The sequence below is a fragment of the Platichthys flesus genome, chromosome 23, assembly GCF_949316205.1.
Source record: "Platichthys flesus chromosome 23, fPlaFle2.1, whole genome shotgun sequence".
NCBI classification, from domain to species: Eukaryota; Metazoa; Chordata; class Actinopteri; order Pleuronectiformes; family Pleuronectidae; genus Platichthys; species Platichthys flesus.
In genome coordinates this window covers 5,209,945-5,234,534 of record NC_084967.1, presented here as the reverse complement: position 1 = coordinate 5,234,534, position 24,590 = coordinate 5,209,945, and the positions used below count along the sequence as shown (strand labels likewise).

Genomic DNA, 24,590 nt, shown 5'->3' with positions numbered 1-24,590 from the left:
CTCTAAGATAGCTATCAAATCTTAACATTTACATACAGTTTAAAAAAAATACAATTTTCGTTTGCTTTTTTCTCATTTGGCAAATGGATGACCCATGCTGGGATGTGCACCTGATATTTGAACAACAATGGACAGAAATGGAATTTATATAAGACGCACTTCATTATTGACACAATATGACGATTATGTATTCTTGACAGTAGCATGAATATTTTATTTTTATAAAAAATATCTTGGTGATTGTAAATGCTGATATATCGTTACCCCGTAATTCAGACTCACCTCACACAGTATCTAACTCTTCTTCATGAGGTTTGAGGATTTCACTTTTGGGTCAGTCCATGTTCAGAGTGCATCCTGTTAAAGTGCAGTCTTGAACAATGAGTTGAATTACCAAGGATTACTCCACTCATGTTAATCCTGTCTGCATGAGGATTTAAGTTGGGCCTAGAGATACCTTTCTGCTTCGGCAGATACATATTAAAAATCACAATTTATTGTAACGTGCACGTACACTTCTAAAACAAGTGTAGGATGGAAAGAGTTCGAGCTGATTCCCCAGTGGAGTGGGAATTAAAATACATTTTGGGTGGCAATGCAAGAGAGAGCCTCCGTGGTGTGTTTCAATGCTGCTTGGAGACTGTGACAGCTAAGTCTCACGCGTGTGTGGGAGTAAAGGTCAAGCAGCAGAGGTAGAGTAGTTACATTCAAGTCCTTAAGAACAAAGCTCCCAATCCTGCTAAACCCCAGTTAACATCAAGTTGGTTGGAATCCAGTATCAACAGGTTTTCCTGCCTGTGCATGGTCGAAGAAATAATTTAGAAGCAATGTTTGTTGATTATGCAAAGAAGGACTTGATGGATTAACATTTGCATATAGGAAGGCAGCGTGGCGGGAGTAATGATACAGGACGTTACATGCCACTCCCCAACAGGAGAAATGATTGGAGCTAATTTGTTCCACTCTGACGAAATTGCCAGCACAGCACTCATTGGCAGTTCTCACTTATTTTACTTCACTTTACTACTTTACCAGTGTACATGCACTGACAGGAAGAACAGCGATGACGTGGCACGCATGCATACCTGTCCACCCATCTCTACATTGTTTGCATGAAATGCGATAACCCCAGAGCACAATGTGTCGTACAGGGAAGAATGCAGAAGTGTAAGTAAACCGGTAGTGAGTGGGACAGAAGAACCGATCCTCCAGTGCAGCAAGACTTCAATGGCTGAGATTTTGACTTTGGTTCTGGGTTCTCGAAATGTAGAATGGATGGAATTACACTATGTTATGGAATGTGTACACTTACCCTGTGGCACTAATTCCTCAATATGCTGGAATGCCTCTATTTTCCTCTGTATCTGCATTAGTGCCCCCCCCCCCCCCCCCACTGTCAACAGAAAATGCAAATAGCCAATACTGCTCATGTTTGATGTTAGGAACCGTAATGGTCATCCGGCGATTGTCAAGACAGTTGACTCTAAATAACAAATGCTTAGCTCAAGTCGGCATTAAATAAAAAAGTGTGAGGATCAGCATTAGTCATTGGGATTTAGCCCCTGTGGACAATGAATGTCAAAATTCTACTGCAACACAAAGTTGTCAGGATCGTTAAGTCAGATTGACCAACACAAGACAACAAACCGACCCACGTACATTGCCATCTATAGAGCTATGCAGTTGCAAGTCTAAAAAGGCTCTGTGCATGACATCACATCAGACTTTGGCTGCATTCTCGCCACGTTGCATGTGACTCAGAGTTCAGTTTCTAAAGTCAGATAAACTGAACTTGACACCTTTTCACAATAAGCTCCAAATTTGAAAGTTTAATTCTAAATTCAAACGAGCAGATTAATCGTAGTTTTTGGCCGCTTGGTTGACGACAGCTGGCAGAGGAGAGAAGGCCGAGCAGCTATGAGAAAGACAAACAGCGGCAAGAGTGGTTTTTGGACGGACTCTGACTGAATCGTGAGCAAATCGGTTTGAAATATGAATGGATGTTAATTCCTTGTCACATTCGCTCATTATTTTTCTTTGTAATGTTTTGCAATTATGCATCCCGGTGTGACTGGAGCCATTATTTGTCCTGGGATGGCCAGCTGAGTACAGTCAGACCATTTGTTTGCTTTGATACTAGTGATGAAGTTCTGGTTTGGACGTGAAACATTGAAGAAAAGAAGAAGAAAAGATTTCCCACTTATAAATGAAAAGGAAGCTTGTGTGAGATTTGTGTTTTTTGACATTGAAAACGTGTTTTGGCACATTGTGCCTGTAATGTGGTTGTGGTCGACCTCCCCTCATATCTTTAAACAATGCCTCATCAACACGAGGCACTTGAGGGATGTTGCAAATCCCAACAAAGAGTCACTCTATTTGCCAGAATAATGCCAAATCTTTGAACAGGTCATTAATCATCCAACATCTGATTTAGTCTGCTGTAAAAGAGCAGGCCAAAAGAAATGAGTTGTTTCATAAATCTGATTCTTTAAGGATGAAAGGTGTGAGATTCAGGTTTCCAGCTAAGTGCTTAGTTTCATTCTCCCTTGTTTGCAGGTTTAAAGTTCTCAACTACTGTGTGGAGAATGTTTTTTTTAAGCCACAAATATAAAATATCTAGTCTAGTTTGTGCTAATAGGAACACATCTGAGGCGTCTGGTCTAAAGAAGTTGAAACCGAATGTAGCTGTTGTGGTGACCGTTGTTTTGAGAACCAGAAACTTGAGATTGATGAATTTCAGGTTGGAAAAATTCACATGTGCACAGGCAAGTAACAGGCCGTTTTATTAGGTTGAGGGATGCTTTAATCCACAGAGCTTCACAGTGCAAATATTGCAGGTGTTTTCTAAAACACACCTTCTCCTTGAACTCACACTGCTTCTGTGTGTGTGTGTGTTTGTGTGTGTGTGTGAAACGTCTGCTCTCGGATTTCTCCTCTGCTCTTTTTCTTTTTGCAACAAGTCTGTCAAGATTCCCCAAACAATAGACTGCCGGGTGTAGTGAGGACAAAACTAAAAACATTGTGTTACAGAAGGATAAATGAAGAGTCAACAAGTCGGCGAAATGAAAGTGTCTTAATTCGACTTTTCACTTGTAAGAGGGTCCCCCTCTTTGTATTTCTACATCCATAAAGATCTGGGATTGAGTGAACGATAGAGCTTGGTTCATTACCAAGCCACACAATGCATTGAGCAACTTAATGTTTAGGGTTTCCCCATTGGCGGATTGTCTTTTACTGGCGTGAACAGTTTCTAGACCTTTTTTTTTCTTCTTTTTCCGAAAAAGCTTTTTGGTCAAGCCGTGGCTTTTTCCCCTAGAGGACAGTCTCCATTACTGCCCCATGTGTGAGAAGAACATTTCTCTCTATGCGTCTACTCCCAGAACTTCCGTTGACATCTTTGTGTCTTCTTTCTTCTGTGGCACCTCTTTTTCATTCCGAGATACTTGTGTTTAAAAAACGCAATCAACATGGCCACTTGCTCGCAATGAGTTGCCTGCAGTTTTCTCACATGGGCTCACTCAGAGATTGTTCACAGTTTTTACGAGGGGGCTAGCAGCAACGGACTCTTGACATTACTAACATTCAGCCCCAACGATGGATTATCTCCGGAAATTGTCCGAAAGCAGCTATAGTCCAACTTAAAGAAGCATTATTAAGAAGCAAGTTTGAAGCATTATATTTGATCCGACTATAATTTTTCGGCTTCTCTCCTGGAACAATTGGCACACAGACCCATGTTCGGATGACTGTCAGATGACCAACAGCGCCTGGGAGGACAAAGCAGCTGAGCAGATCCCATTGTGATGGAGATCATCATGACCTGTTCCAGAAGCTCAGTAATTGACTGATGTTTCCGTTGACATGCTCGGTAAAATTTATTGCACTTCTCTTATCACTCAGGGGATGTCTGATCATGTGCACTGCATGTGACACATCATCCTAATGAGCCATTTGCGGCTTATCTCGTCTCCCATGGTTTTAGAGCTAATTATTGGTAATTACAAGGAGGAGATGTGCAGATTTAATTAGGAGTCCCAATTTAAAATGTTGACTACCCCCCCCCCTCCGACTGATGTCAGCAGTTTAAAGACAACAACAAATACAATTTGAAAGCTTTAAAGTTCATTAGAGTTCATAGACCACAGTTTGTGTTTTGTGTGTTTTTGTTTCATGGCCATATGAACCTCCTGAGGCCCCTTAGGATAACAAATTATTCAATGATTAACTATGACCTGTGTGTGTGGATTTGATTAAACATGTCCATTCAAGCTGGGGCTGGTAACCTTCATGAAATTAGCAAGAGCAGGCTCCCCCCCCCCCCCCCCCCCCCCCAATTTCGGCTCTCGCATCAAAGCTACATTCGCAAATTACATGAACGCAATTTTCTCTGCTCTGGCACTGTACTGTATGTTTCTCCGGCCACAACCTCAGGTCTTGCACATGGAGAGCATGAATAACTTGCAATAATTAATATGCACCGTCAAGCAGGAATACTGGGCTCCAAGCACCTGAGAGTGCTTGGATTTTTGAGGGGGAGGTTCACTCGACTCGGGCCCTCGTCAAGCTCATTCACTTGCTGTAAACAAACTGGTTATATAGTTTGTGCACTTTCACATCCAAATGATAATGGCCACAGGGACAAAAAATGTCATGTGCCTTGAGCAGCAAAGCGACTATGACAATTGCTAACAATCGACACTTGCCCTAAAATGGGAACGCACACAGTGAGTTTTTTGGGGGCTGTTTGAGTTCTGTGCCAGATTGGTAATCTGGCCCATTAATCCAGGAAATACTAACATAATACACACACTCACACACACACACACTGAAGCAAGGTCAAAGCCACATGCTGAGCCCTGCAGTCTATTCCGGTGTCTGTGATTCTATTAGGATTGACACTGGATTAGCTTCCCCTGATCTCTGCAGCTGATTTGGGTTGGTTATTATCACCCATTACTGCCCGGACTTATTCAGATCACACAGTTCTCAGTTGTCAACCTGCTCCGGTGTTCAGACGTGGCCCGCCGGAGACACTGTTTCCGGCCTGTGAACAAGCGCGGCTTTAAGTGCTCGTGGGATATCAAGTCACTTAAATGTAACTTTAGAGTGCATGTAACAAACAAGTGTGTCACAGAGTGGTGGGTAAGGAGCAGAAAACTGATTAAATAAAGGAGGGCAAGTGGAAGTAAAAGCACAAACCGCTGTGCAGCATGTGTGTGTGTGTGCGTGTGAGTGTGTAGACACAGTCAGAGTGGACCTTGTCAGATGTAGGGCATAATGGAAACCACATCAAAGTAATAGAGGATTCTTTTCCCCCTCACTCATTGATGAAACCGCAGACATCCAACACTGGGGTCGGCCCTGTTTCGTCTGTCTGGCCTGTTGTGTAATGAGATGGATAGAGGATGTCTTGTTCTGTTCCTTCATCTCTCCGACACACAGGGATAAAACAGGCATGAGTCAACACAGCCTCACTGGTTCACCCGCTGGACCAGTGAGGGAGAAACATGCGCCACTGGCGGTCAGGGGCTGAGGATGCCGGTTTGGCGTTGCTGCCCAAACACTTCAGCAGCTGCTTTCACTCAATCGTTCAGGCTAGTTCATGTGTTTGAGGTGCGGAGGCTGGCTGTGATGATGCTCTCACACTGCGGTCATCTGCTGCTGTGAGTTCTGGACTTTCTATGTGAGTGAATGGACTTTGACACTGACCCTAAAAGGACAGTTCATCCATTTTGCACGTCAGAGTCCCACTTTACAACCGTTGTATAAGATCCTCCTGTGAAGGAGCTTTGTCGAGTCAAGCGACTCGCGAAAGGCAAAGAAAGAATTTCCTTGTACAGGACTGTATACAGGACAATAAACGCTTTGAACTTGAACTTCACATTGGTTTGGATATTTATTTTTATTCTACCCCCGTGCCAGAGGCTGGAGACATTGTGGTTTCGGGTTGTCTGTTCCTACTTCCTCACATCCGACACATATCCAAAACACACTTTGAGGAATTTGTTTCTTCATTTGGTACAAATGTTCACTTGAAGCCAAAGATCTACTAGTTATATTGCAATGGTTGAAGGTCAGGGTCATGGGGGTGTTTTTGGCCCCTCAACATGGTATCTTAAGTCTGCCTTTAGGGGATTTCTTCAAATTTTGACAGGTTGTCACTTCGCCTGAAAAATAAACTGATTCGATTTCCGTGGTCAAAGGTCACGGTTACCTCATATGAGACTGCAAAAACAATGTATGTGGACTGAGACTTTCCTGTTTGGCAGAGGCATACAACCACAATGCCCCATCAAAGAACATGCAATCAAAAGTTATAGAGGCTGAACAAGGTGTGTATTCACCTGACAGAGGACAAAAGAGTTGCATTATTGAAAATGCAGGACAATATTTGGTACTAAAACAACAAACAAATATTAATTTTTAAACCATCTTTCTCAAATTGTCCAACTGTATGGAGTGGATACTTAAGTAGTGACGTATTTTTTTTATATAAAACAAACTTTTGTGCGAAACATTATTGTCCTTGAGGCCGAACACGCTGAATCAACTGCCTTTGTCATAAAACATAAATTTTAATTTATGTTTTAATTAATCACCTTTGGGTGACATTTGTACGCATTTTGCTATAAATCCTGCATTGTTTGCGTCTGTGTTTACCCGCCTGCAGCCATTCGCTCAATTAATGGTGTGAAAGGACCCGCAGGAATGTGTGTTGCATTGAGAATGTGCACGATAACGTGTATGCAAACAAGAAGTAACTTGTAAAAACAGTGTTACTTACATTTACTTATAACATATTTCCCAGTTGCCACCCACTGCAGTTTGTAGCAACTAGCATATCATTCTACCCACTTTCTGAGGTGGAGGAATTACATTTTACTTTCGGCTTTTATTAAACCTCGATCAGACCTGTGTGGCTTCAGAAAAATGACCATTGGAAGATGAATAGTAGGTTCTTTAAGACGCCCTCCATGGTCTCTAAATTTGCAGATAATCCAGAGGCAATATACTGCTGGAGACGATATGGAATGGTTGGCGACCACTCACACATATTTTGGGATTGCCCAATAATGCTTCCTTTTTGGAAGGGGATAAAGAGCGAGATAGATCAAGTCAGTTTCTTTTCGATCTAACTCCTGAAGAGACCAAGAGTACTTGCTACATATATTCTTGATGACTGCTAGGAAAATGGTGACAATAAAATGGTTGAATCCACAGCCACCTACAGTGCCACAGTGGAAACAGAAGCTGGAGGAGGTGTATGGAATGGAGGCTTTTACTGCTCAATTACATTTAAGGTCTGATGTTTTTGTGAGGAGGTGGCTACCTATTGCAGGATACCTCTCTGACTGAGGGGAATCCTGTGGTATGATGGAATGTCAAAACTGTCCATTTATTTATTTATTATTTTTCACTAATCAGTCTGTCATCGTAGGTTATCCTTTGCTACACTTTCTCCATACAATGGCCATTTCTGTACTAAGTCACATTGGATGTCACAGGATCAAATGGTGATGACAAAAACAACTTTTTAACATTTATTGTAGTTGCCTTTATAATATACCCAAGTTACTTTGTGTCGATAACAGAAGGGCATTAGGTAAAGTAATCATAGTCCAGACGGTCAGAGATTTAGAGAGACAACAGGGCTAACCTCGCTGTGGTGAATGTATTGAGACTCCCTGCGATGTGTGTGTCCTCACCAGTTTTTAGTGTAGGCTGAAGGAATGTGTACCTGTAGCTGTGTGTTCTTTTGCACATGTGCTCTGTTCAACCACCTACACTCGCGCTTTTCTCAATCACGCAACACTTTGACCCCAACACAAATACAAACGCTGCCCGTTTCCCCGCCAGCTCGCACCACCGCACTTTATCATCACTCTCACTCGTGAAAACAACCACACCAAAGCCAAATCCACTTGCCTTTGCAACCACACTCGTGCACAAACTAGTTTTCTCCAGGAGATAATCACCACAAACGCAGATGACTCACATGGCTAGAGGCAGCTAAACATTCAACGCGTTGTTATGATAGGAATTCTGCCCTTCCCTGCACTTACCTTAAAGCCCCGGGGGGGAAAAGAGAGCTCGGTGGGAGGTGGAGGAAGACGAGAAGGATGAGCAGCTCAATGTGGGGCCTCAGGTTTATTGTATTGACTCCGGTAATATGTGGTGTGACACTCGCTTCGTTTCCTGCAGTAAGTAAGAAAATGCACACATGAGTGAAATATGAATGTCGGATAAGAAGAGAAATAATCTTCTTTTCCAACTCTTAAAATGACAGCTCAAAGCAGGAGTGAGATTTTAAATTGGAAAGTTTATTCACGCCTCCAAAATGATCCCCACCGTGACCTCGGTACTCCGATACATCAAACCAGTTTTCCAGTCAGGCCTCTAATGCATCGCAAATGCAATGCAAGCGGTTAAACGACATTCCCTCTTTTTATATTCCTCGATAATCTCCTGCTTGCACGTCAAGTGCGTCCGTGTGGAATCCCACATTTCAAAATTCCCTGATCAGTTTGGAAACCTGCAAAGAACTTTTCAGTTTTTCCCTCACTCAACATTCCCAAATAGATTTGGCTTCACCGACCCACATGAAAATGAATTGGCTTTCTATTTTGCAGTAGTCTAGGGACCACAGAAGCCACTTGTAAATAGCTGCTTAATTCACACTCAGCATACCTTTGATCCAGAACATAACTCTACCCATAACAACATAGCAGTGTTGACCTCACTGTTTCTGTTTATATTGACACTCTCACCAAATCCTCCCCTTTGCCCCCTAAATACATTATCTTAATCTTTATTTTCCCTTCTTCACTTTCTTGTGTTAATTATAATGTTGGCTGGAATCTGAGCGACACACAGGGACCTCTATATTTCTTTTTCTCTCCGTCCCTGTGCTGTAACATCTGGAGTCAATTGGACGGTATTAGGGCTCAGACTTTGCCGGGTCAAAATCCCTGTGGAGGATTTGTTGGTTTGGCACACCGCGCCGTTAAGCCCCATCACTAAGCACCCTGACTGCATCATCACCGGGGTCTCCACGGATACTACCACGCATGCCGTTCACACCAGTGCCCTCAAATGAGTATCGTTGCCTGGGCCGGCAGGTCTCTGCTTTAAACCATAAGGTCAAAATAAGTTCATGCAGGTCATGGCTGTTTTTTTTTTATTATCGTAGCTGTATTAATTTGGCTTCATGAGGATCAGGAGTGCTGCTTGTACTGAATCAGGGTTTGACCTCCGCTGTACTGTACAGTCATCTCTGTGCTAAAAGTGACGCAGAGTTTAGAATCAGTTCACAGTGACTCAGGATAACTAGTCAGACACTCATGGTTTTTGACGTTTAAACATGTTTCTGACTTTATTCTGTTATCTATCCTAAAATCTGATAATTAGGATTACACTTGTATTACAATAATAAACATTGTAACAATTCTGTTATCCAACGTTGTATTATAAACAATCACGAATTTGAATGATCTGGTCACCAACCCTTGTTAATGTTGCATTGTTGCTTCTATACTGTCCGTTCCTCTAGGTGCGTACATTGTAGGGGCTGTATTATTTTGGAAAACTTTCATGGCATCAAGAATATAAATAATACCTCATGAAAGTTGTTATACTCTCAAACATTCCAACATCAATTATCCTTCGCTTTATGGCCTCAAACACCAACTCAGCCGTTAGCTCTGTGTTACAGGCAGTCAGGAATCCTGACACTATCGCCATTGTTTACATTGTTTGGCTGCTGTTGAGATCTTAAACTTTGTGTTTTTGCACAAGTCGTATTTTTTGCTAAAAAAAAACCCCAAAGCACTTGTATCCTCCCTGGCAGTGTGAATAGCTCTATAATAAAGCAACACATACCCAGGATTCACTTTAGTGTCCAACATCCCTGAAGGCCTAATGATGGTTCTACATGCTGTTCTACCAGAGACATCTGTGTAAATGGGAAAATGTCCTTAAATTATGTTGAGGAATGTGTTCGGGGTTTACCAGACGTCTTTAGCCTACCCCTCATTTGTGTTTACTGCGAGAGGCTTTCAGGCTATATTGGCTGCTACTAGCATAAGATAGATAGATGGATTACTTTATTCATCCCCAAAGGGAAATTAAGTCGTCATAGCAGCCGGTACATTTGAATACAATAAAATAGAATAGAATAGAATAGAATAGAATAGAATAAAATAAAATAAAATAAAATAAAATAAAATAAAATAAAATAAAATAAAATAAAATAAAATAAAATAAAATAAAATAAAATAAAATAAAATAAAATAAAAAATATTGCGGTAGAAACAATAAAAACAGAAACACAAGATAAATGGGTAGATAAGGTGCAGTGGCAGATGATGTTAAGTACTGATGATATGGTGGTAGATGGTAATGTTATTGTTAGACAGTATATAAAAATAGTACAGTATATATAGTATATAATATATATTTATATATGAAAGTAATTATACCAATATAATAATAGCAGTATATAGTAATAATAGCAGCAACAGTATATATAATAATAATAGTAAAATATAATAATAATAACAACAACATGTACACATGTATAAATATGTGTATATAGACTTATCAATACAAAGAATATATAAAGAGTATGATATAATATATGATATATAGTACGGGTATAAATATAAGTATTTGGCGATACAATAGATAATATGATATACTATTAGAGTGTAAGAATATGTAGACTGAGTGTGCAAAAGACAATATTATTGTATAAAGTTATGAATTGAGACAGGTATATTTAGGTCAGTTCTGTGATGGTGGCTCTGACAGAGGTAGATGAGTTGTACAGTCTTATTGCGGTTGGGAGGAACGATTTCCTGTATCGTTCCTTAGAGCAGCGGGGTTGAATGAGTCTGTGGCTGAAGCTGCTCCTTAGCTTGTCCAGTGTTATGTGGAGGGGGTGAGAGGGATTGTCCATGATTGCCAGCAGTTTTGCCAGCATCCTGTCCTCCACCACCTCCTCCAGGGTGACAAGCTTAGAGCCAACCACAGACTCTGCCTTCCTAATCAGTTTTTTCAGTTTGTTGGCGTCCTTAGCCTTGATGCCCGCACCCCAGGACACCACAGCAAAGAAGATGGTGCTCGCCACAACAGACTTATAGAACATCTGCAGCATCTTGTTGCAGACATTGAAGGACCTGAGCCTCCTCAGGAAATAAAGCCGGCTCAGGCCCTTCTTGTAGACGGTCTCTGTGTTGGTGGACCAGTCCAGTTTATTGTCCAGTGTGACACCCAGGTACAAACAAACAAATAAACAAACCCCCATGTTAAATTGTTGGTGGTCAAATTGTGTGTGTGCTCCCAGGATTGATGAGTGTGAGGCAAATCTCTGGATGTTGTCTTCAGGTCATGTCTGAAAACTTCTTGAATGCATGGCCTGTGAGAAATTCCAGGGGCATGGTGATGGGGAGGGGGTTCTTATACGGCCTAAAAGATTACTTTTTGGCACATATAAATGTATAAAATGAAGGACATGCTTACAAGCAACTTCTATTTACCACATGAAACATATATAGCTTTGTTACAGCATAGTGGGAACCTGTGTCACTAATCGGATTGCCTTGTTGAAAGTGTCAGTTGTGTAACTAAGTTAGTAGAACACATGAACGTGTTCATCTGACAGTTCCATGTGAAAAGCCTGCGAGGTTGGTCTGCAAGAAGAAGACGAAAAAGGCAACTGAAATACACCATAAGGTTTTACATGAGGTTATAATCAAAGATGTCCCGAAAACAGCATCAATGGCAGTACAGCGAGTTCACAAATCTATGTACTACATCTTTATAGAATAGGAATATCCCCCAGATAAAACTGCAAATCTCTCTGCCTGCAAGTCACTTCTTCTTGACAGCTCCAAAACAGCAGTTGTGCTGCCACGGACAAGATTTGTTTTTAGAGAGGCTAAGAAGACACTTGCTGTATTTGTAGCATTAGCCAGATCGAGCTTAAATGTCCTAAATTTGACTATATTTCACGCTGGGAAGTCCTTCAAGTAAAATGGTGATGTGTGTCGAGCTAGATAAAAAAAGAAGTTCAATGGCATTCATTCAAGGGAACCTGAGCCAAGGTCTACACCAGTTCCGGCAGACTGGCAATTAAACTGCAGCTGACGTTAGCTATGTATTAACAGCAAAAACTCCCATGTAGCCGCTTTAAGACTTTGTAATTGAAGTAGCATGTTTGTTTTCACTGCTGGGATTTGGGAGATCTCAGAGCTGTTAGCGGCGGCATTTAAAAATGTACGCTCCACCGCTCCGCTCTCATCGGTCTTTGGGTTGGGATGACTCAGGAGAGACGGAGATTTTTGGAGGCGGCGATGGTTAGGGCACGTCAGTCCTGTTCTCCTCGTGCTCCACATGCAACAGTGCATCTCTAAATGGCTTAGAGCTGGTGTCCTGACATTTTTAGCCTGGCACAGAGAGCAAAAGTGTAATCACTTGGCCTTAGAGCCAGGGTCAGGAGCTACTACTCAGACTCATTGAAGGTAAAATGCAATATATGAACCATTGTCTTCAAGATGCTGCTGATTCTTTGATGAGTTTAATCACAAAGCAGGGATGTGTTGCCAATTCATAGTATTCACAGTTCTGTAATTTTTCTCTTCGATGTGGATTTAATATTGGGTCAAAGGTGCAAGCGCCTGATTCATTTATCCTTTGGCATTATTTATTTTGATTGCCCTATTACGCTTTACAGCCAATTAATGACTAGGTTGGCGTCCCACGCACAGAGGATCAGTGACTTGCTGGTCTCTATTGTTAACAACCCAGCTCCTTAAAATAACTTAATCTTCTACCATTTTTATTTCCCTCTTTGCCTAATTTGCCTCCTGACAAATGTCAATTATTGTTGTGACACTCTTCTCTGGGTCCGCAGTCCCATGCACTCTTTACTACACAAATTGTGATCAACTGCCTTGTCAAACCAGCGACCTCGGGTCAGTCAGACCTTCCTCCAAAGCTCATGGAGGTCGGGGAGGAAATCCTGAAGCTTCAGAAATGTACATTTCAACTGAAGATGAGTTCTGTTCCCCGATCGGACACATTCCCACAGTCCACCTCTCAACCTCACTGCCAGACGCTCAGTGAGGTCGCCACTGTCATTACTCTGTGTCAGTCAGACAGACAGACTGACTGACTGACTGACTGACAGACAGACAGACAGACAGACCGTCTGCTTGGTCTTTGTCCTGCTCCGACATGCCGCTGCCAGTAAACAGCCCTTTTCTTTTTTCACGGCCTTTACAATCTCCTTGATGAAGTCTGTGCAATTAGTTATGACAGCTTTTTTATCACCACCACACCCTGATGATCCTACATTACATCTGCACTGTGATCTCTGTCAGTCACACACCCACACGAAGGATTCTGTTCCCACTCTAACGTGGTGTCTTGCATGAACACCCCCCCCCCCCCCCCCCACAAAAGGTTGTTACAGCATAAAGAAATTATATTGATGGTTTAAGGTATTTCAAATAAAGTAGGGTTCATCACACCCTCTTATTAAACGTCCCTTGTATCAGCATGTGAAGCTATTCATATCTACATTTCCGAATATTGCTAAATGTGATGCGTCTGACTGCAGATGTACGAAATGTGTGTTTGCCTCGAAGCGATGAGGCAGCTGTTGTGGTTTCGTGTTTATTTGAACTGGCCTGCAGATCTGTGCTGTACATGTCTTTCATAATCCACCGTGCACAAAGAAGCAACCATTGACACGCACATGCACTCACACAAAAAAAAGAAAAAGAAAAAAATAGCAGATACATACAGGAGTTTTTGAGGCTCACAGAGAGGTCACACAAACACACACACACATACACACACACACAGATACAGACGTGCTTTTACTTTGAAATTGGGTAGCTGTTGGAATTGTAATGAGCAGGTTGAATCTGTGTGACTCAGAAACATACGCTCTGCTTGTCTGAGGGTATGAATCACATCCCTGGGAATGGATCATTACAACATGTCAGGTGCTGGACGTGGACGTGAAAATGCAAAACTCAAAACATCACATTTATGACACACTAATAGTCACCCATCAAGCCACAGTGACACAGTCAGTACAGTATGTGACTGCAGACAAAACTTTTTCCTAAGACGCTGCCACGCTGAGGCTGATTATCGGCATAAATCTCTCAGGTGTTAAAAGATCAGAAGGCATGAGACAACAGCTTTTACCCCGGGCTCTCAAAGACTTCGTGCAAGAGGCACTTTTTCATTTGCAGCTCTAACCTCGGGGCAGTTCTTCCATCTTATACACCTATCGCTCCACTCACATTTGAGCACGTTACATATGCATTCATGAACATTTCTGTGCGCAGGCAGCTCTAAGCTCCAACACAGGCTTGTACCAGATTAGCAGCTTCAGTGAGCGCAGAGCGGAGGATCTAACCAGGTCCCTTTTGTAAGCAAGGTTTAGCGTATTGGTCTTTCGGCCACAGGGAGATACAAAATAAAGTTAGCTACATGCCCAAATGTAACTCAAAGAGCTCTGCTTCATGCGACTGAACTCTTTCCACTCTTTGAACTCAATGATTTGTATCAGCAGGTGAGATTCTGCCTCCTGTGCTTGGTAGACAAGTAAAAATGGATTATATGGAATATATATATATATTGGTTTAACCCCAGCATTTGCAGTCTTCTAAATAAATACAGAACCTTCATTTTTAAGAGACAAAGGAAAGGGCGAGTGGATGGAGAATGTAGAGGGAGGAGAAAGGATTGAAGGGAGTATGAATGCAGATAGGACGATGAGATGATGAGCGTCTGAGGGAGAGATAGTGTGAGAGGGAGGGGGATGCAGGCTGGACACAGACCTAATGGCTCTTGAGCCCCCTGTGCTGTGTCTATGAAGGCAGCAAAGGGCTATCACTACCTTGATGATGAATTATGGCACCACGTCCATACAGATGCCTCCTGTGACCATTGAGAGGACCACGCAGGTCATGTGATAGTGGGTCATTATATTTCTCCCTGGTTTGTTGATTATCTAAAAAATGGACTGCTTCTTTTATCAAGATCATTTGAAATGAGGCTTGTAAGAAGGATATTCTGTTGAGAAATACAGTAAATTATATATTGGAGAGAGGAAATGTTCAGCACATGTGGGGAAAAAATAGCCTTTTGTCCAGGCAGCTTTTTTTATCTTGACAGTATGTTGGTTTTAAGTGAATGTGATTTGAGTTCAATTTCAACAAATCTATAGTGATAAGGAGTTGGACAGGAGTGGTTAAACTAAGATTGTATAATTTTTTATCCAAGCAACTATTGCATGAAGCAACAAAATTGTATCTATATATCTAGAAGAAGTCAAAGAAGTGTGCACAAGCCCAAAGCGGTGCACCTTGAGGAAACAAGCCTGTGCCAAAAACTGTGCTGTTCCTTTCTTCCTTTCGTTTTCCTCTCTCGCTGTGCTGTCGGAGAAGACTGCACCAGGTCCCTCGCACCTCAGGCTCCAGTATGAAAGGGAAAGTCGCCTGTGACATCACAGCGGCAGCAGAACCGCAGCTTAAGAAATCTCTCAACGAGCTCAAATCAGTCCTCAGGTCTTTTTACTGAGCGTCAGTGAATCATGGTACAGAAAACCCATCAGCCTCAGTCTACTAGTGGCCAAGTCTCTGCTGTACACTGACGATGTGGTGGCGTGATTTGGGTCAGCAGTCTGTGATGGACAGGGGGACCGTTTTGTTGAAGGGGAAGCTGAGTCACAAGTTCTAATCTTTCAATTTACCGGTCAGTCCATGTCTATATACGGTCATGAACTCTGGAGCGAGATAAGAAGAGTCTCCCTCGCAGGGTGTCCGACACAATATCCCTCTGTGTAATTGGATTGTTTGACATCGCCGCTGTTATGAAGAACCTGCTGTGAAATTTGATGAATTCAAAGAAGATGAGCTCCATGTTGACTCACTGAGTGTCTGGAATGAGGCCAGGCGCGTTTCTTTTTATAAAGTGTGAGGTGGACGTTCATTCCAAAGATTCAAAGAGAACCAGTACTGACAATTAAAAATTAATAACTTTGGCTATATCGGTACTTACGCAAGATCCCTAATCAGCATACCACAGTCTGGATCCAGACCCAGTCGCTGTCCTATCCGATCCCAGGCCTATAACTAATAAAGTATTGTGAAATTATAAATGTTGACAGAATGTTTTAACAAGCGCTGTTTTTTTATCTTTTACAATACTGGTTTGTGGGCCAGGGAACACACAACCAAATGTGTGTAATGTATTTGATATTTTCTGATGCTTCCGAGCAAAGTGAGAAACCAGTGTTTACACCTTTGCTAGAATAGTGTTATTAAAGTACAAACTGAGTGTAATCTACTAATTCCCCAAATCTCTACCTGTCTGTGGCTCACACATCTTGAGAACTATTCATCTTATCAACTTCATAATTGTGCATGTGTGTTGTTAAGGATCCAAGGAAGTGCAATGTCAAATTTGGAGACACTACATGTTCAATATTAATATCGGGAGGGCATGCTCGGTCCTAGGATGAGCTCTTGACTCAGTGGCGGTGCTTGGACGGAGCAGGATGATGGTGAAGCGGTCTTCTCAACCAGTCCCACCATCACAGCACTGGGCAGCTCATTTAGCGACAGACTGATTCACCCCAGGTGTCTGAAGGAAAGGTATCGCGGGTCGTTTCTTTCTGCTGCTGTTGGACTGTTCAACCAGCTCTGCTCCAATCCGACCACAAGCATCTTCTATGGGCTTTTGCACTGTTAACTCAGGGTTTTCACTTTCTAAATGGGCAATACACATTTCTGACTGTGAAACCCAAAGGCTAATTTGCATCCAATTTCACTTTACATGTATTGTGATGTAAAACGGTACATTCTGTCGACAATTCTATATGTTTGTTCATATCTCCAACATTTATAAATATTTCATTCTACGTATTATTACTTTACTGCCCTTTAGCTTCTGTAATGTTGCAAATTTCCCCACTGTGGGACAAATAGAGGATTCTTATTTGATCTAATCCTATTTTATTTTATGCTGGTGACACTTAACTCACAGAGGCACCCCCACATGTACGCCAAGCTGTTTTCATGCGTGTGTTATACACGAGTGCTTGAAAGCTTGGTGGTGACCTCCTGACAGTAGGGATTTGTTTGTTTGTTTGTTTTGTTTGGGACAACATAAAAAAAAAACATAAAAAACTCTATGCACATGTGACTGGTAAACAGCGATGTGACTTTAAGATAATGAAATTTACTTCACGTGAATCTACGTGAGCCAACACAATCCTGCAGAGCTGTTTTTGTGTCGAACAAATTTCATGACAGTTTTTTTCAATGCGGAGCAGCCCTTAAGTACTGGGACGCCATTTGTCTTTTAAACGTCTGCCAGGGGACAATTGAGATTAGGTGACAGATTGTTCCAGGACCACATGTCCCAGTGAGTCCTGTACAACCACCAGTCATATGAGGGCAGAAAACAAGAGTTCTTCTGAGTTGATTTAGCTGGATAATGTTGTATAGATATTTATTTAAGATGCAAAAAAAAATCTACAAAACTTAGCCATAGAAACAATCCAGCGGAGGAAGGAAAGAAAAGTCAGATATGTTTGGTGCTTTGTTCACTTTGAACCAGCCTAGAGTTAGAATATAATTATTTGGTCACATGAAAACATAGGAAAAAGTACTGGGGCTATATGAATTAATAAAATGATGAGCTTCACATTCATCAGTTCAACACAGGCATCAGACCGATCCTCTGATATTTTCCTTCTGACATGACATTTAGCCTTAAATCAGACTATTCTCATAATATTACACAAAAATTATATATATTAACTTATCTCTCGAAATAATTGTTCAGACACAACTTATTTGATGTTAAATAATAGTGACTCTGGGCTGTATTTGATGTTTGGATGGGTCAGTTTGAGTCAAACGTCCAAAGCTTATGTTATATTTCCACTCCGTCCCCGCCTGTAACGTCACGGTGTCCATGCCACCATTGACAGAGAGTTTCTAATGCCTCCATGACAACAGCAGCTGTGGCCAGAGGTGTTGTGTTTTGGGGTTGTGTGTTCGTCCCGTTCTCGTGAATACGATTTCTCCGGAACGCCTCGAGCAAACTTCTTCAAATTTGGCACAGTCATTGGATTCCTGGAGTCAAGGACTTGATTTTGTCGCAGAAAGGTCATACAATTTTCAGACAGATGTCAAATTGGATAGAAAGGATTAAGTGGTGACATTTTCGTTTTAAAAGGTTCAACATCACATCATTATAATGCTCTAAAAAAAACCTTCAATGGCCAATGTTCATTGCCATTACCCCAAAACAGTAGAGCAGACTGTCTTTGTGTTTCCGAAAACCTGACTGGTTGGTGGAGGCGAACGACCACGAGGTAATATTTTTAGTTGAAAATGAATTGAATACTTATAGTATGAAAGCTCACAAACACAAAGCCTCCTTTGAAATTATTTTAATGATTAAAAATCAGCACCAAACTCAAGGTTCTGTTTGTTGTGTGAGGATATGAGGCAGGCTGTGCATGATTGCAGCTCTTTGACTGGATAGTTGCCCTGGGATAATCATTTAAGAAAACCGGTCTGGACCATTAGCACCAGCAATCGGCAGACAACTTTCAGCCAATATTCATGTTGACATAATGGGAGTCACATGGAGTGTGGTGGTGGTGGTTGTGAGATGTCAAAGCCCCAAAAAAACGTCAATCCAGTTTCACCCAGTTCTGTGACTGTTTTCAGGCCACAGTTCCATCTGAATGTCACATGAAAAATATATTTTCCCTGAGCAATTATCCATTTAAGTGTGAAGTCCAGGGCTCAGAGGCACACGGTGCACTTCTTGAAAACATGCAAACCGCCGTGTTCGATTGTGGGTTTAAGGAAAACTGCACAGAATAGATGCTGATAGTTAACTTTCTCTCAAAAACAACAGGCTGGTAATGGGTACAGATAATGTATTTCATGCCTGGAACACAACTGCACAGACTTGCTGTCATCCTAGACATGAATGTGAAGAATCCCATCGCAGTTCCCTTGATGATTTAGATGCTTCTTCTTGTCCAGACCTGCTGCTTTAGTAATTCCCAGTATGTACACTGCATTTACTCCCGTAGGTAACCGACAAGCCCAGAGTCACATTGAACGAATTCTACGCTTCGATGATCACTGCTGCAAAAGGGTTGCAGGCTCTGCCTCTGCTTTCTTCTCCGCTGATGGAATGTTTTAAATAAGCGAAAAATCATGATAATGCTGTGTCCCGTACTTCCAGGAAATCTGACATTTTGGAGAAACAAGTTTGGCGACTTGGTTGTAAACTCATCTGCCAATTCTCAGCCAACATCAAACACACACACACACACACACACACACACACATAAACATAAACACACACAGAGGGGGGTATGTGTTCATTCGTACATTAAAAACTGCAAGGCTGTGTTGTGCCTCAACAAAGTATTTAGCTTCTGTATTTTGACCTATGATTGATATCAGGCCTATATACTTTGGTATTTAAATGCATAAAGGCAATGTGCAAGTATGGGTGTCCAGTAAGGGTCGGAATGTTACTCATATTGGTGCCGAAAATTCTCGGACAAAGTGTATATCGATCCTTCCGAGCCCGAGAGAAAACTATCTAAGCCCATCAAGGAACAGACAGGCAGTCCCTATTTTAAATATTTTACACAGTAGTTGTTGATGCACCAATAAATTGGATGTTACTCTCTGTGAAGTCATGCAAAACTGTATTTTCAGATGTTTTGTGAATCAATCCTCCGTCTGAGAGGTTTTTGTGTTTGTTGCACAATCAGACGCACAAACACACTGTGCGTCTGAGAATAGAGTCACCTTGATGTCTTTAAACTGGTGGAATAATATCCAATCTGTTGCAGCACACTATTATTATATTGCACATTATCATTCTGAAGCATTAACATCTGTCAATCCTTTTTTCCCCCTTTTCTTTCAACACACACACACACGCACACACACACACACACACAGTGGCTGCAATTACTCCAAATCCGCTGTGTAAGCGACACCTAACCCTAAACACAAATCCTCGTCCTAACTTGTAGACACGAGGATGGGTGAGCGTCCTGCCCGTGGAGGCGTCTCCTTCTGTCAAACGACAGAACAACTGACACATATTGTCTTGTTGTCCCTCTGCCCACTGGGCAAATTGTCCTGATTTACAAAGAGATCCTTATTCATGCGCTCGGATCTAATAACCAAAGCAAAGGAGAAGAAGTTGATTGAAAACTCAAAGGTTGTCTCAGTGTCACAGTAAGTGCTTTGGATTCGTTTATAAACCAGTTTGTGGAATAATATTATCAATGCCATTAAGATCGTCTTCCAAAGCAGCTTCAGTGACAACATTGATGTCTGGGAATGTATTTCCAGTGTGGCCACATTTAACTTTCTGGAGCTTCAGCTACTTTTTATTTTGAAAGATGAAACTGGTTGAGGGTGGGTTGCGGTGCTTTTTGCTTTCTGTTGATGACAACTTATAGGCTACCTTAAAATGAATATGCCATTACTATTATTATATTATTATATATTATTATTATATTATAAAGATTGACCATCACTATAATAATAAAGACGATAAGACTGTGAACACCTGAAGAAGAAGAAGAAATTGATGAAAGGGTTGTATTCTGGATGCTTCATATTTCTTTTTGTACTCATATTCATTCACAGAACGTAACAGGGGGGCAGCACAGGAAGAACACATGAATGACAACTTGCGTCGAGATGCAGGTACAGATGAAAGTGTAATTATCACGCTTATCGACATTGTTAAAATATGCTGAATACGTTCAAAATGCAAATTAAAACAATAGAATAATCGGAAATGAAATTAATGTGGCACCATATGACACCACAACTCCACCCGCCCCTCTGAAGCACTTTGGACACCCTTCTGTCAACCGCATTGGGAAATGAATGAACTTGTTCTTACATCATAAAACTTGTTTTGGTTGATGCTGGACAGTGGAGTATGAAAGGGTCCAACTCACTGTCGGGACTTTTATTGTGTATATTGTGAAACCATTATCCATTTCAAAATATTGTCATATCACGAGTCAGACTAAAAAAGCTGTTCTCCTTTCATAGATGTTGTTAATTGGACAGAGCAAACCATCTTGTCCAAGGTGGAATAAAAACGTTACTTTTATGAACATTGAATAGGTTTGAAGACCGGATTGATGTCTGTATTTGTTGTCAGTCAGATCTGAAATCATAGTAATTCTGTGTGTGTGTATACTTGTAAGTGTGTGTGCGTCTTTTCTGAGCCACTGATGGTAAGGTGACATTGCCACTGAACAGATGCCCCTCCCTACCTCAGCAGCTGTATCAGTCAGCCATAACACTGCTGATGGGAACAAGTTGTCTCTTTTGGTTCGCAGCCGTCTGTCGCCCTTCACCCTTTTTCTCCTTCTCTCTCTGAAAGACATTTAAACCTTTATTTGTATGGAACTTTTACAGGAGATGCATGTGTGCGTTTGATTCAGACACAAATAATAAACTTCCCATGCTTCCATGAGATACCCATGACCACCTGCTTGTCTGTAGAGGTACCATAATTATGGGTGACACAGTGGAAAAGTATGCTGCTGCCTCATGTTGATGTTTGACTTTAGCATTTTTCTTGAAGGAAACGTTTATTAGTCTGGACCAGAAGCTGGGACTGACTTCCCATTGCTTGGTTTTCAAAAAATACGGTTTACAATAAAAAACAATCAATGCGTGTTATAGGTACACTAGGTCCTTTAAAAACATGCTCAAGCATTATTTCCACCTCATATTCACAGACACATTCACAACTTGGGATATTGATTAAAGTTTAGCTGTTTACATTCCATAAACCCCACAGGTTTCCTTCAGTCAGTCAGTCAATAAACAAAAACCTGTTGTTCGTGGGTTATTGTTTATCAGAGGTGGCCCATTTCTGCCAACAGTGGAAATCTCCCCTGTGCAAGTCAGAGAGATGGAGTTCATAGAATTGAAGGCTAATGGGACTTCAAAAATGTCTATTGGCAGCAGATGGAGGATTTTTTGCAATGAAAAGTGCAGCAGAGAAGCCAAATTATATTTTATATATTCAACTCTTCGTCCATCTTGATGCTAGTGAAGTTACTGTCAAACCAAATGGAACACAAACTATTTTGCTTTGCGGATAGCCGCTGTGGTGCTGTGTTACAGTCTTTAACTGTGGTTATTTTAAATGAGTTCCCCAATAGGTGGACCATTAAGGAAGAAGGAAGGGAAATGAGTTTGACCAGAAGGAATAAATAGGTCCTAACTATTTGTGTCTCTCTGTCTTTTCAGATCTTACAGGTGAATCTTGTGATGTCCATCCTGCTGTATGTGATGGTCCTTGTGTACCTCTATGGTATCCAGGCAACCAACATGGAAAGCGGTCACCAAGGGCAACAACAGCAGCCGAGTCCCGACTCTTTAAACTCACTCATCATCCAGCTGCTTCAGGCTGACCTGACGAGGGGGAAGACCAGGGGGAACCAGAGCCAACAGGGGAAAAGCAGGGACCCGGAGCCCCGGGAGGTGCTGCCTCCTCTCCTCAGTGCAAACTTTCCTCAAGAGGACCAGGGTGATTTGGAGAACTGGGGGACATGGAGTCGCAGTGGTGGGAGCAGTGAAGGCACGGTGGACCAGCCGGTGATGCTGTTGAACTCGGACCTACTCAGGCAGCACAAGCGGTACAACTCACCCCGGGTGCTGCTCAGCGACTGGCCGCCACTGCAGCCGCCGCCGCTGTACCTCGCCACCGACTTTGTCAGAAGCGGACCAGAGGGCGGGGCGGTGGGAAACAAGACACGCAAGAAGCGCTATGCTGAGCACAAAAGCTACCGAGGGGAATATTCTGTGTGTGACAGCGAGAGCCAGTGGGTTATTGACAAAACCCAAGCAGTGGACTCCAAGGGTGACCGGGTAACTGTTCTGGCTAAAATCAAAACCAGTCCCACTCAAGAGCTTAAGCAGTTCTTTTATGAGACGCGTTGTCGGACCCCCAGGCCCTTCAAGGGCGGCTGTAGGGGCATCGACGACAAGAACTGGAACTCGCAGTGTAAGACGACGCAGTCGTATGTTCGGGCGCTAACACAGATTAGAAATTCAGTGGGATGGAGGTGGATACGCATAGACACTTCCTGTGTCTGCGCATTGTCGAGGAAACGTCGGCGGACGTAAACAAAACAGCACAAACTCACCAGTGGACTACCTGTTTGGAATTTTACTGCCTAGAAAGGATTTTGATGCAATGCTCGCCACCACAGGATTATGTGTTGGGCTGGTGAAGAGCGACATTCTGCTATAAAGTGAGACTTCAACAGAAGAAACCTTGGGTCCGTTTAAATGATATTTCACTTTTATGTGCTGCAAATCCACAAACCTGTGCTGCGCCGCTGTTGACTCGTTTGAGAGGGGTAGGGAAGGAAGGCGCGAGTGTGTGAGGGAGAACTGTACATATAAATTATTTAAGTTATATGAAATGCATGTAGTTTATACATGTTAATCTATCTATATATGATGTATGAATATATTTGTGTTATTTATTGAAAGAAGTCTTCTTCAAAAGGCAAAAAAATGTCTATAAAAAAGAAATGAAACAAGCTATGAACTCATTCTGAGACTATAACACAGAGCTGGGCTGCAAAGGTGCTTCACAATAAGACTTTACATGTGCCTTGACCAGGGTGACTGCAGAGCAGAGAGATAGGACATTGTAACTGACAGACAGAGTGTGTGTTTAGAGGTGAACCGAGCTGCAGGGACCCGTTCTGTCCTGCAGTCCAACGTGGGGCCCAAATTCTTAGCATTGCCACTCAACCAGACGGATAACAATATCATGACGTACAAGGAATACTGTGACCAATGGGATTTGTGATCCAAAACAGAAAACATGTACCCTGTGATCACAATTGACCATACTGCTGTAATACACCTTATATTCATTCATTCAACTCTGGGACACTTTGACGAAATAAAAGCAGAAATCGCTTCTGCTGAAAGATTCAAGAAAATCCTTCTGTTTGGTTTTCCTCAGGCCACCTCGATGCTCACATTTTAATCTCAACTGGTATCATGAGCTGTTTGTGTGTCTTCCTATTAATAAAAAACTATATTTCTTAACGTTGGAGACATTTCATGAACAATTGCCAATTTAAATTTTTCTAAAGAAAGAAAAATAAGATTATGCTGTTGATACCATCTCACACTGCATTAAGAAATACTGCAGTCCTTTGAGATATGTTTCGACCAACCGCCTGCTGCACACTGCTGGTTCTGCTCTTTGAGGGAGCATGTTGGGTGACTGCTGATGAATTTTCTAACAAGGGTATTTATAAATATACATTAATCTGAATATATGAGTTGTACAGTGTGGAAGTCGGCCATGCCATGGGGCTCTCCCACACACAGCCAGAGACGATGCTGACACACACATGAACCTCAACTTAAACTTCTTCAGCTTTTTAGCTCAGTCTCTCCTCCCGTGTGTCTCTCCTGTGTGGATGTCTTAGTATCTCTCTTTTTGTACCA

The 24,590-nt window shown here is 42.0% G+C and overlaps 1 protein-coding gene across 2 annotated transcripts in view; it reads left to right on the top strand.

The window, feature by feature from the left end:
* ntf3 (neurotrophin 3) overlaps window positions 1-24,182 on the top strand; it is a 32,468-nt gene extending 8,286 nt beyond the window's left edge. The window contains exons 2-3 of one of the 2 annotated variants that reach the window (XM_062382361.1): window positions 20,730-20,789; window positions 22,362-24,182. In XM_062382361.1, coding sequence (XP_062238345.1) covers window positions 20,766-20,789; window positions 22,362-23,240 — 903 coding nt within the window. In that variant the 5' untranslated portion in view covers window positions 20,730-20,765 and the 3' untranslated portion in view covers window positions 23,241-24,182. The remainder of the gene's footprint in view (window positions 1-20,729; window positions 20,790-22,361) is intronic. The other variant, XM_062382362.1, reaches the window with a different exon arrangement.
* The last annotated feature ends 408 nt before the right edge of the window (window positions 24,183-24,590 follow it).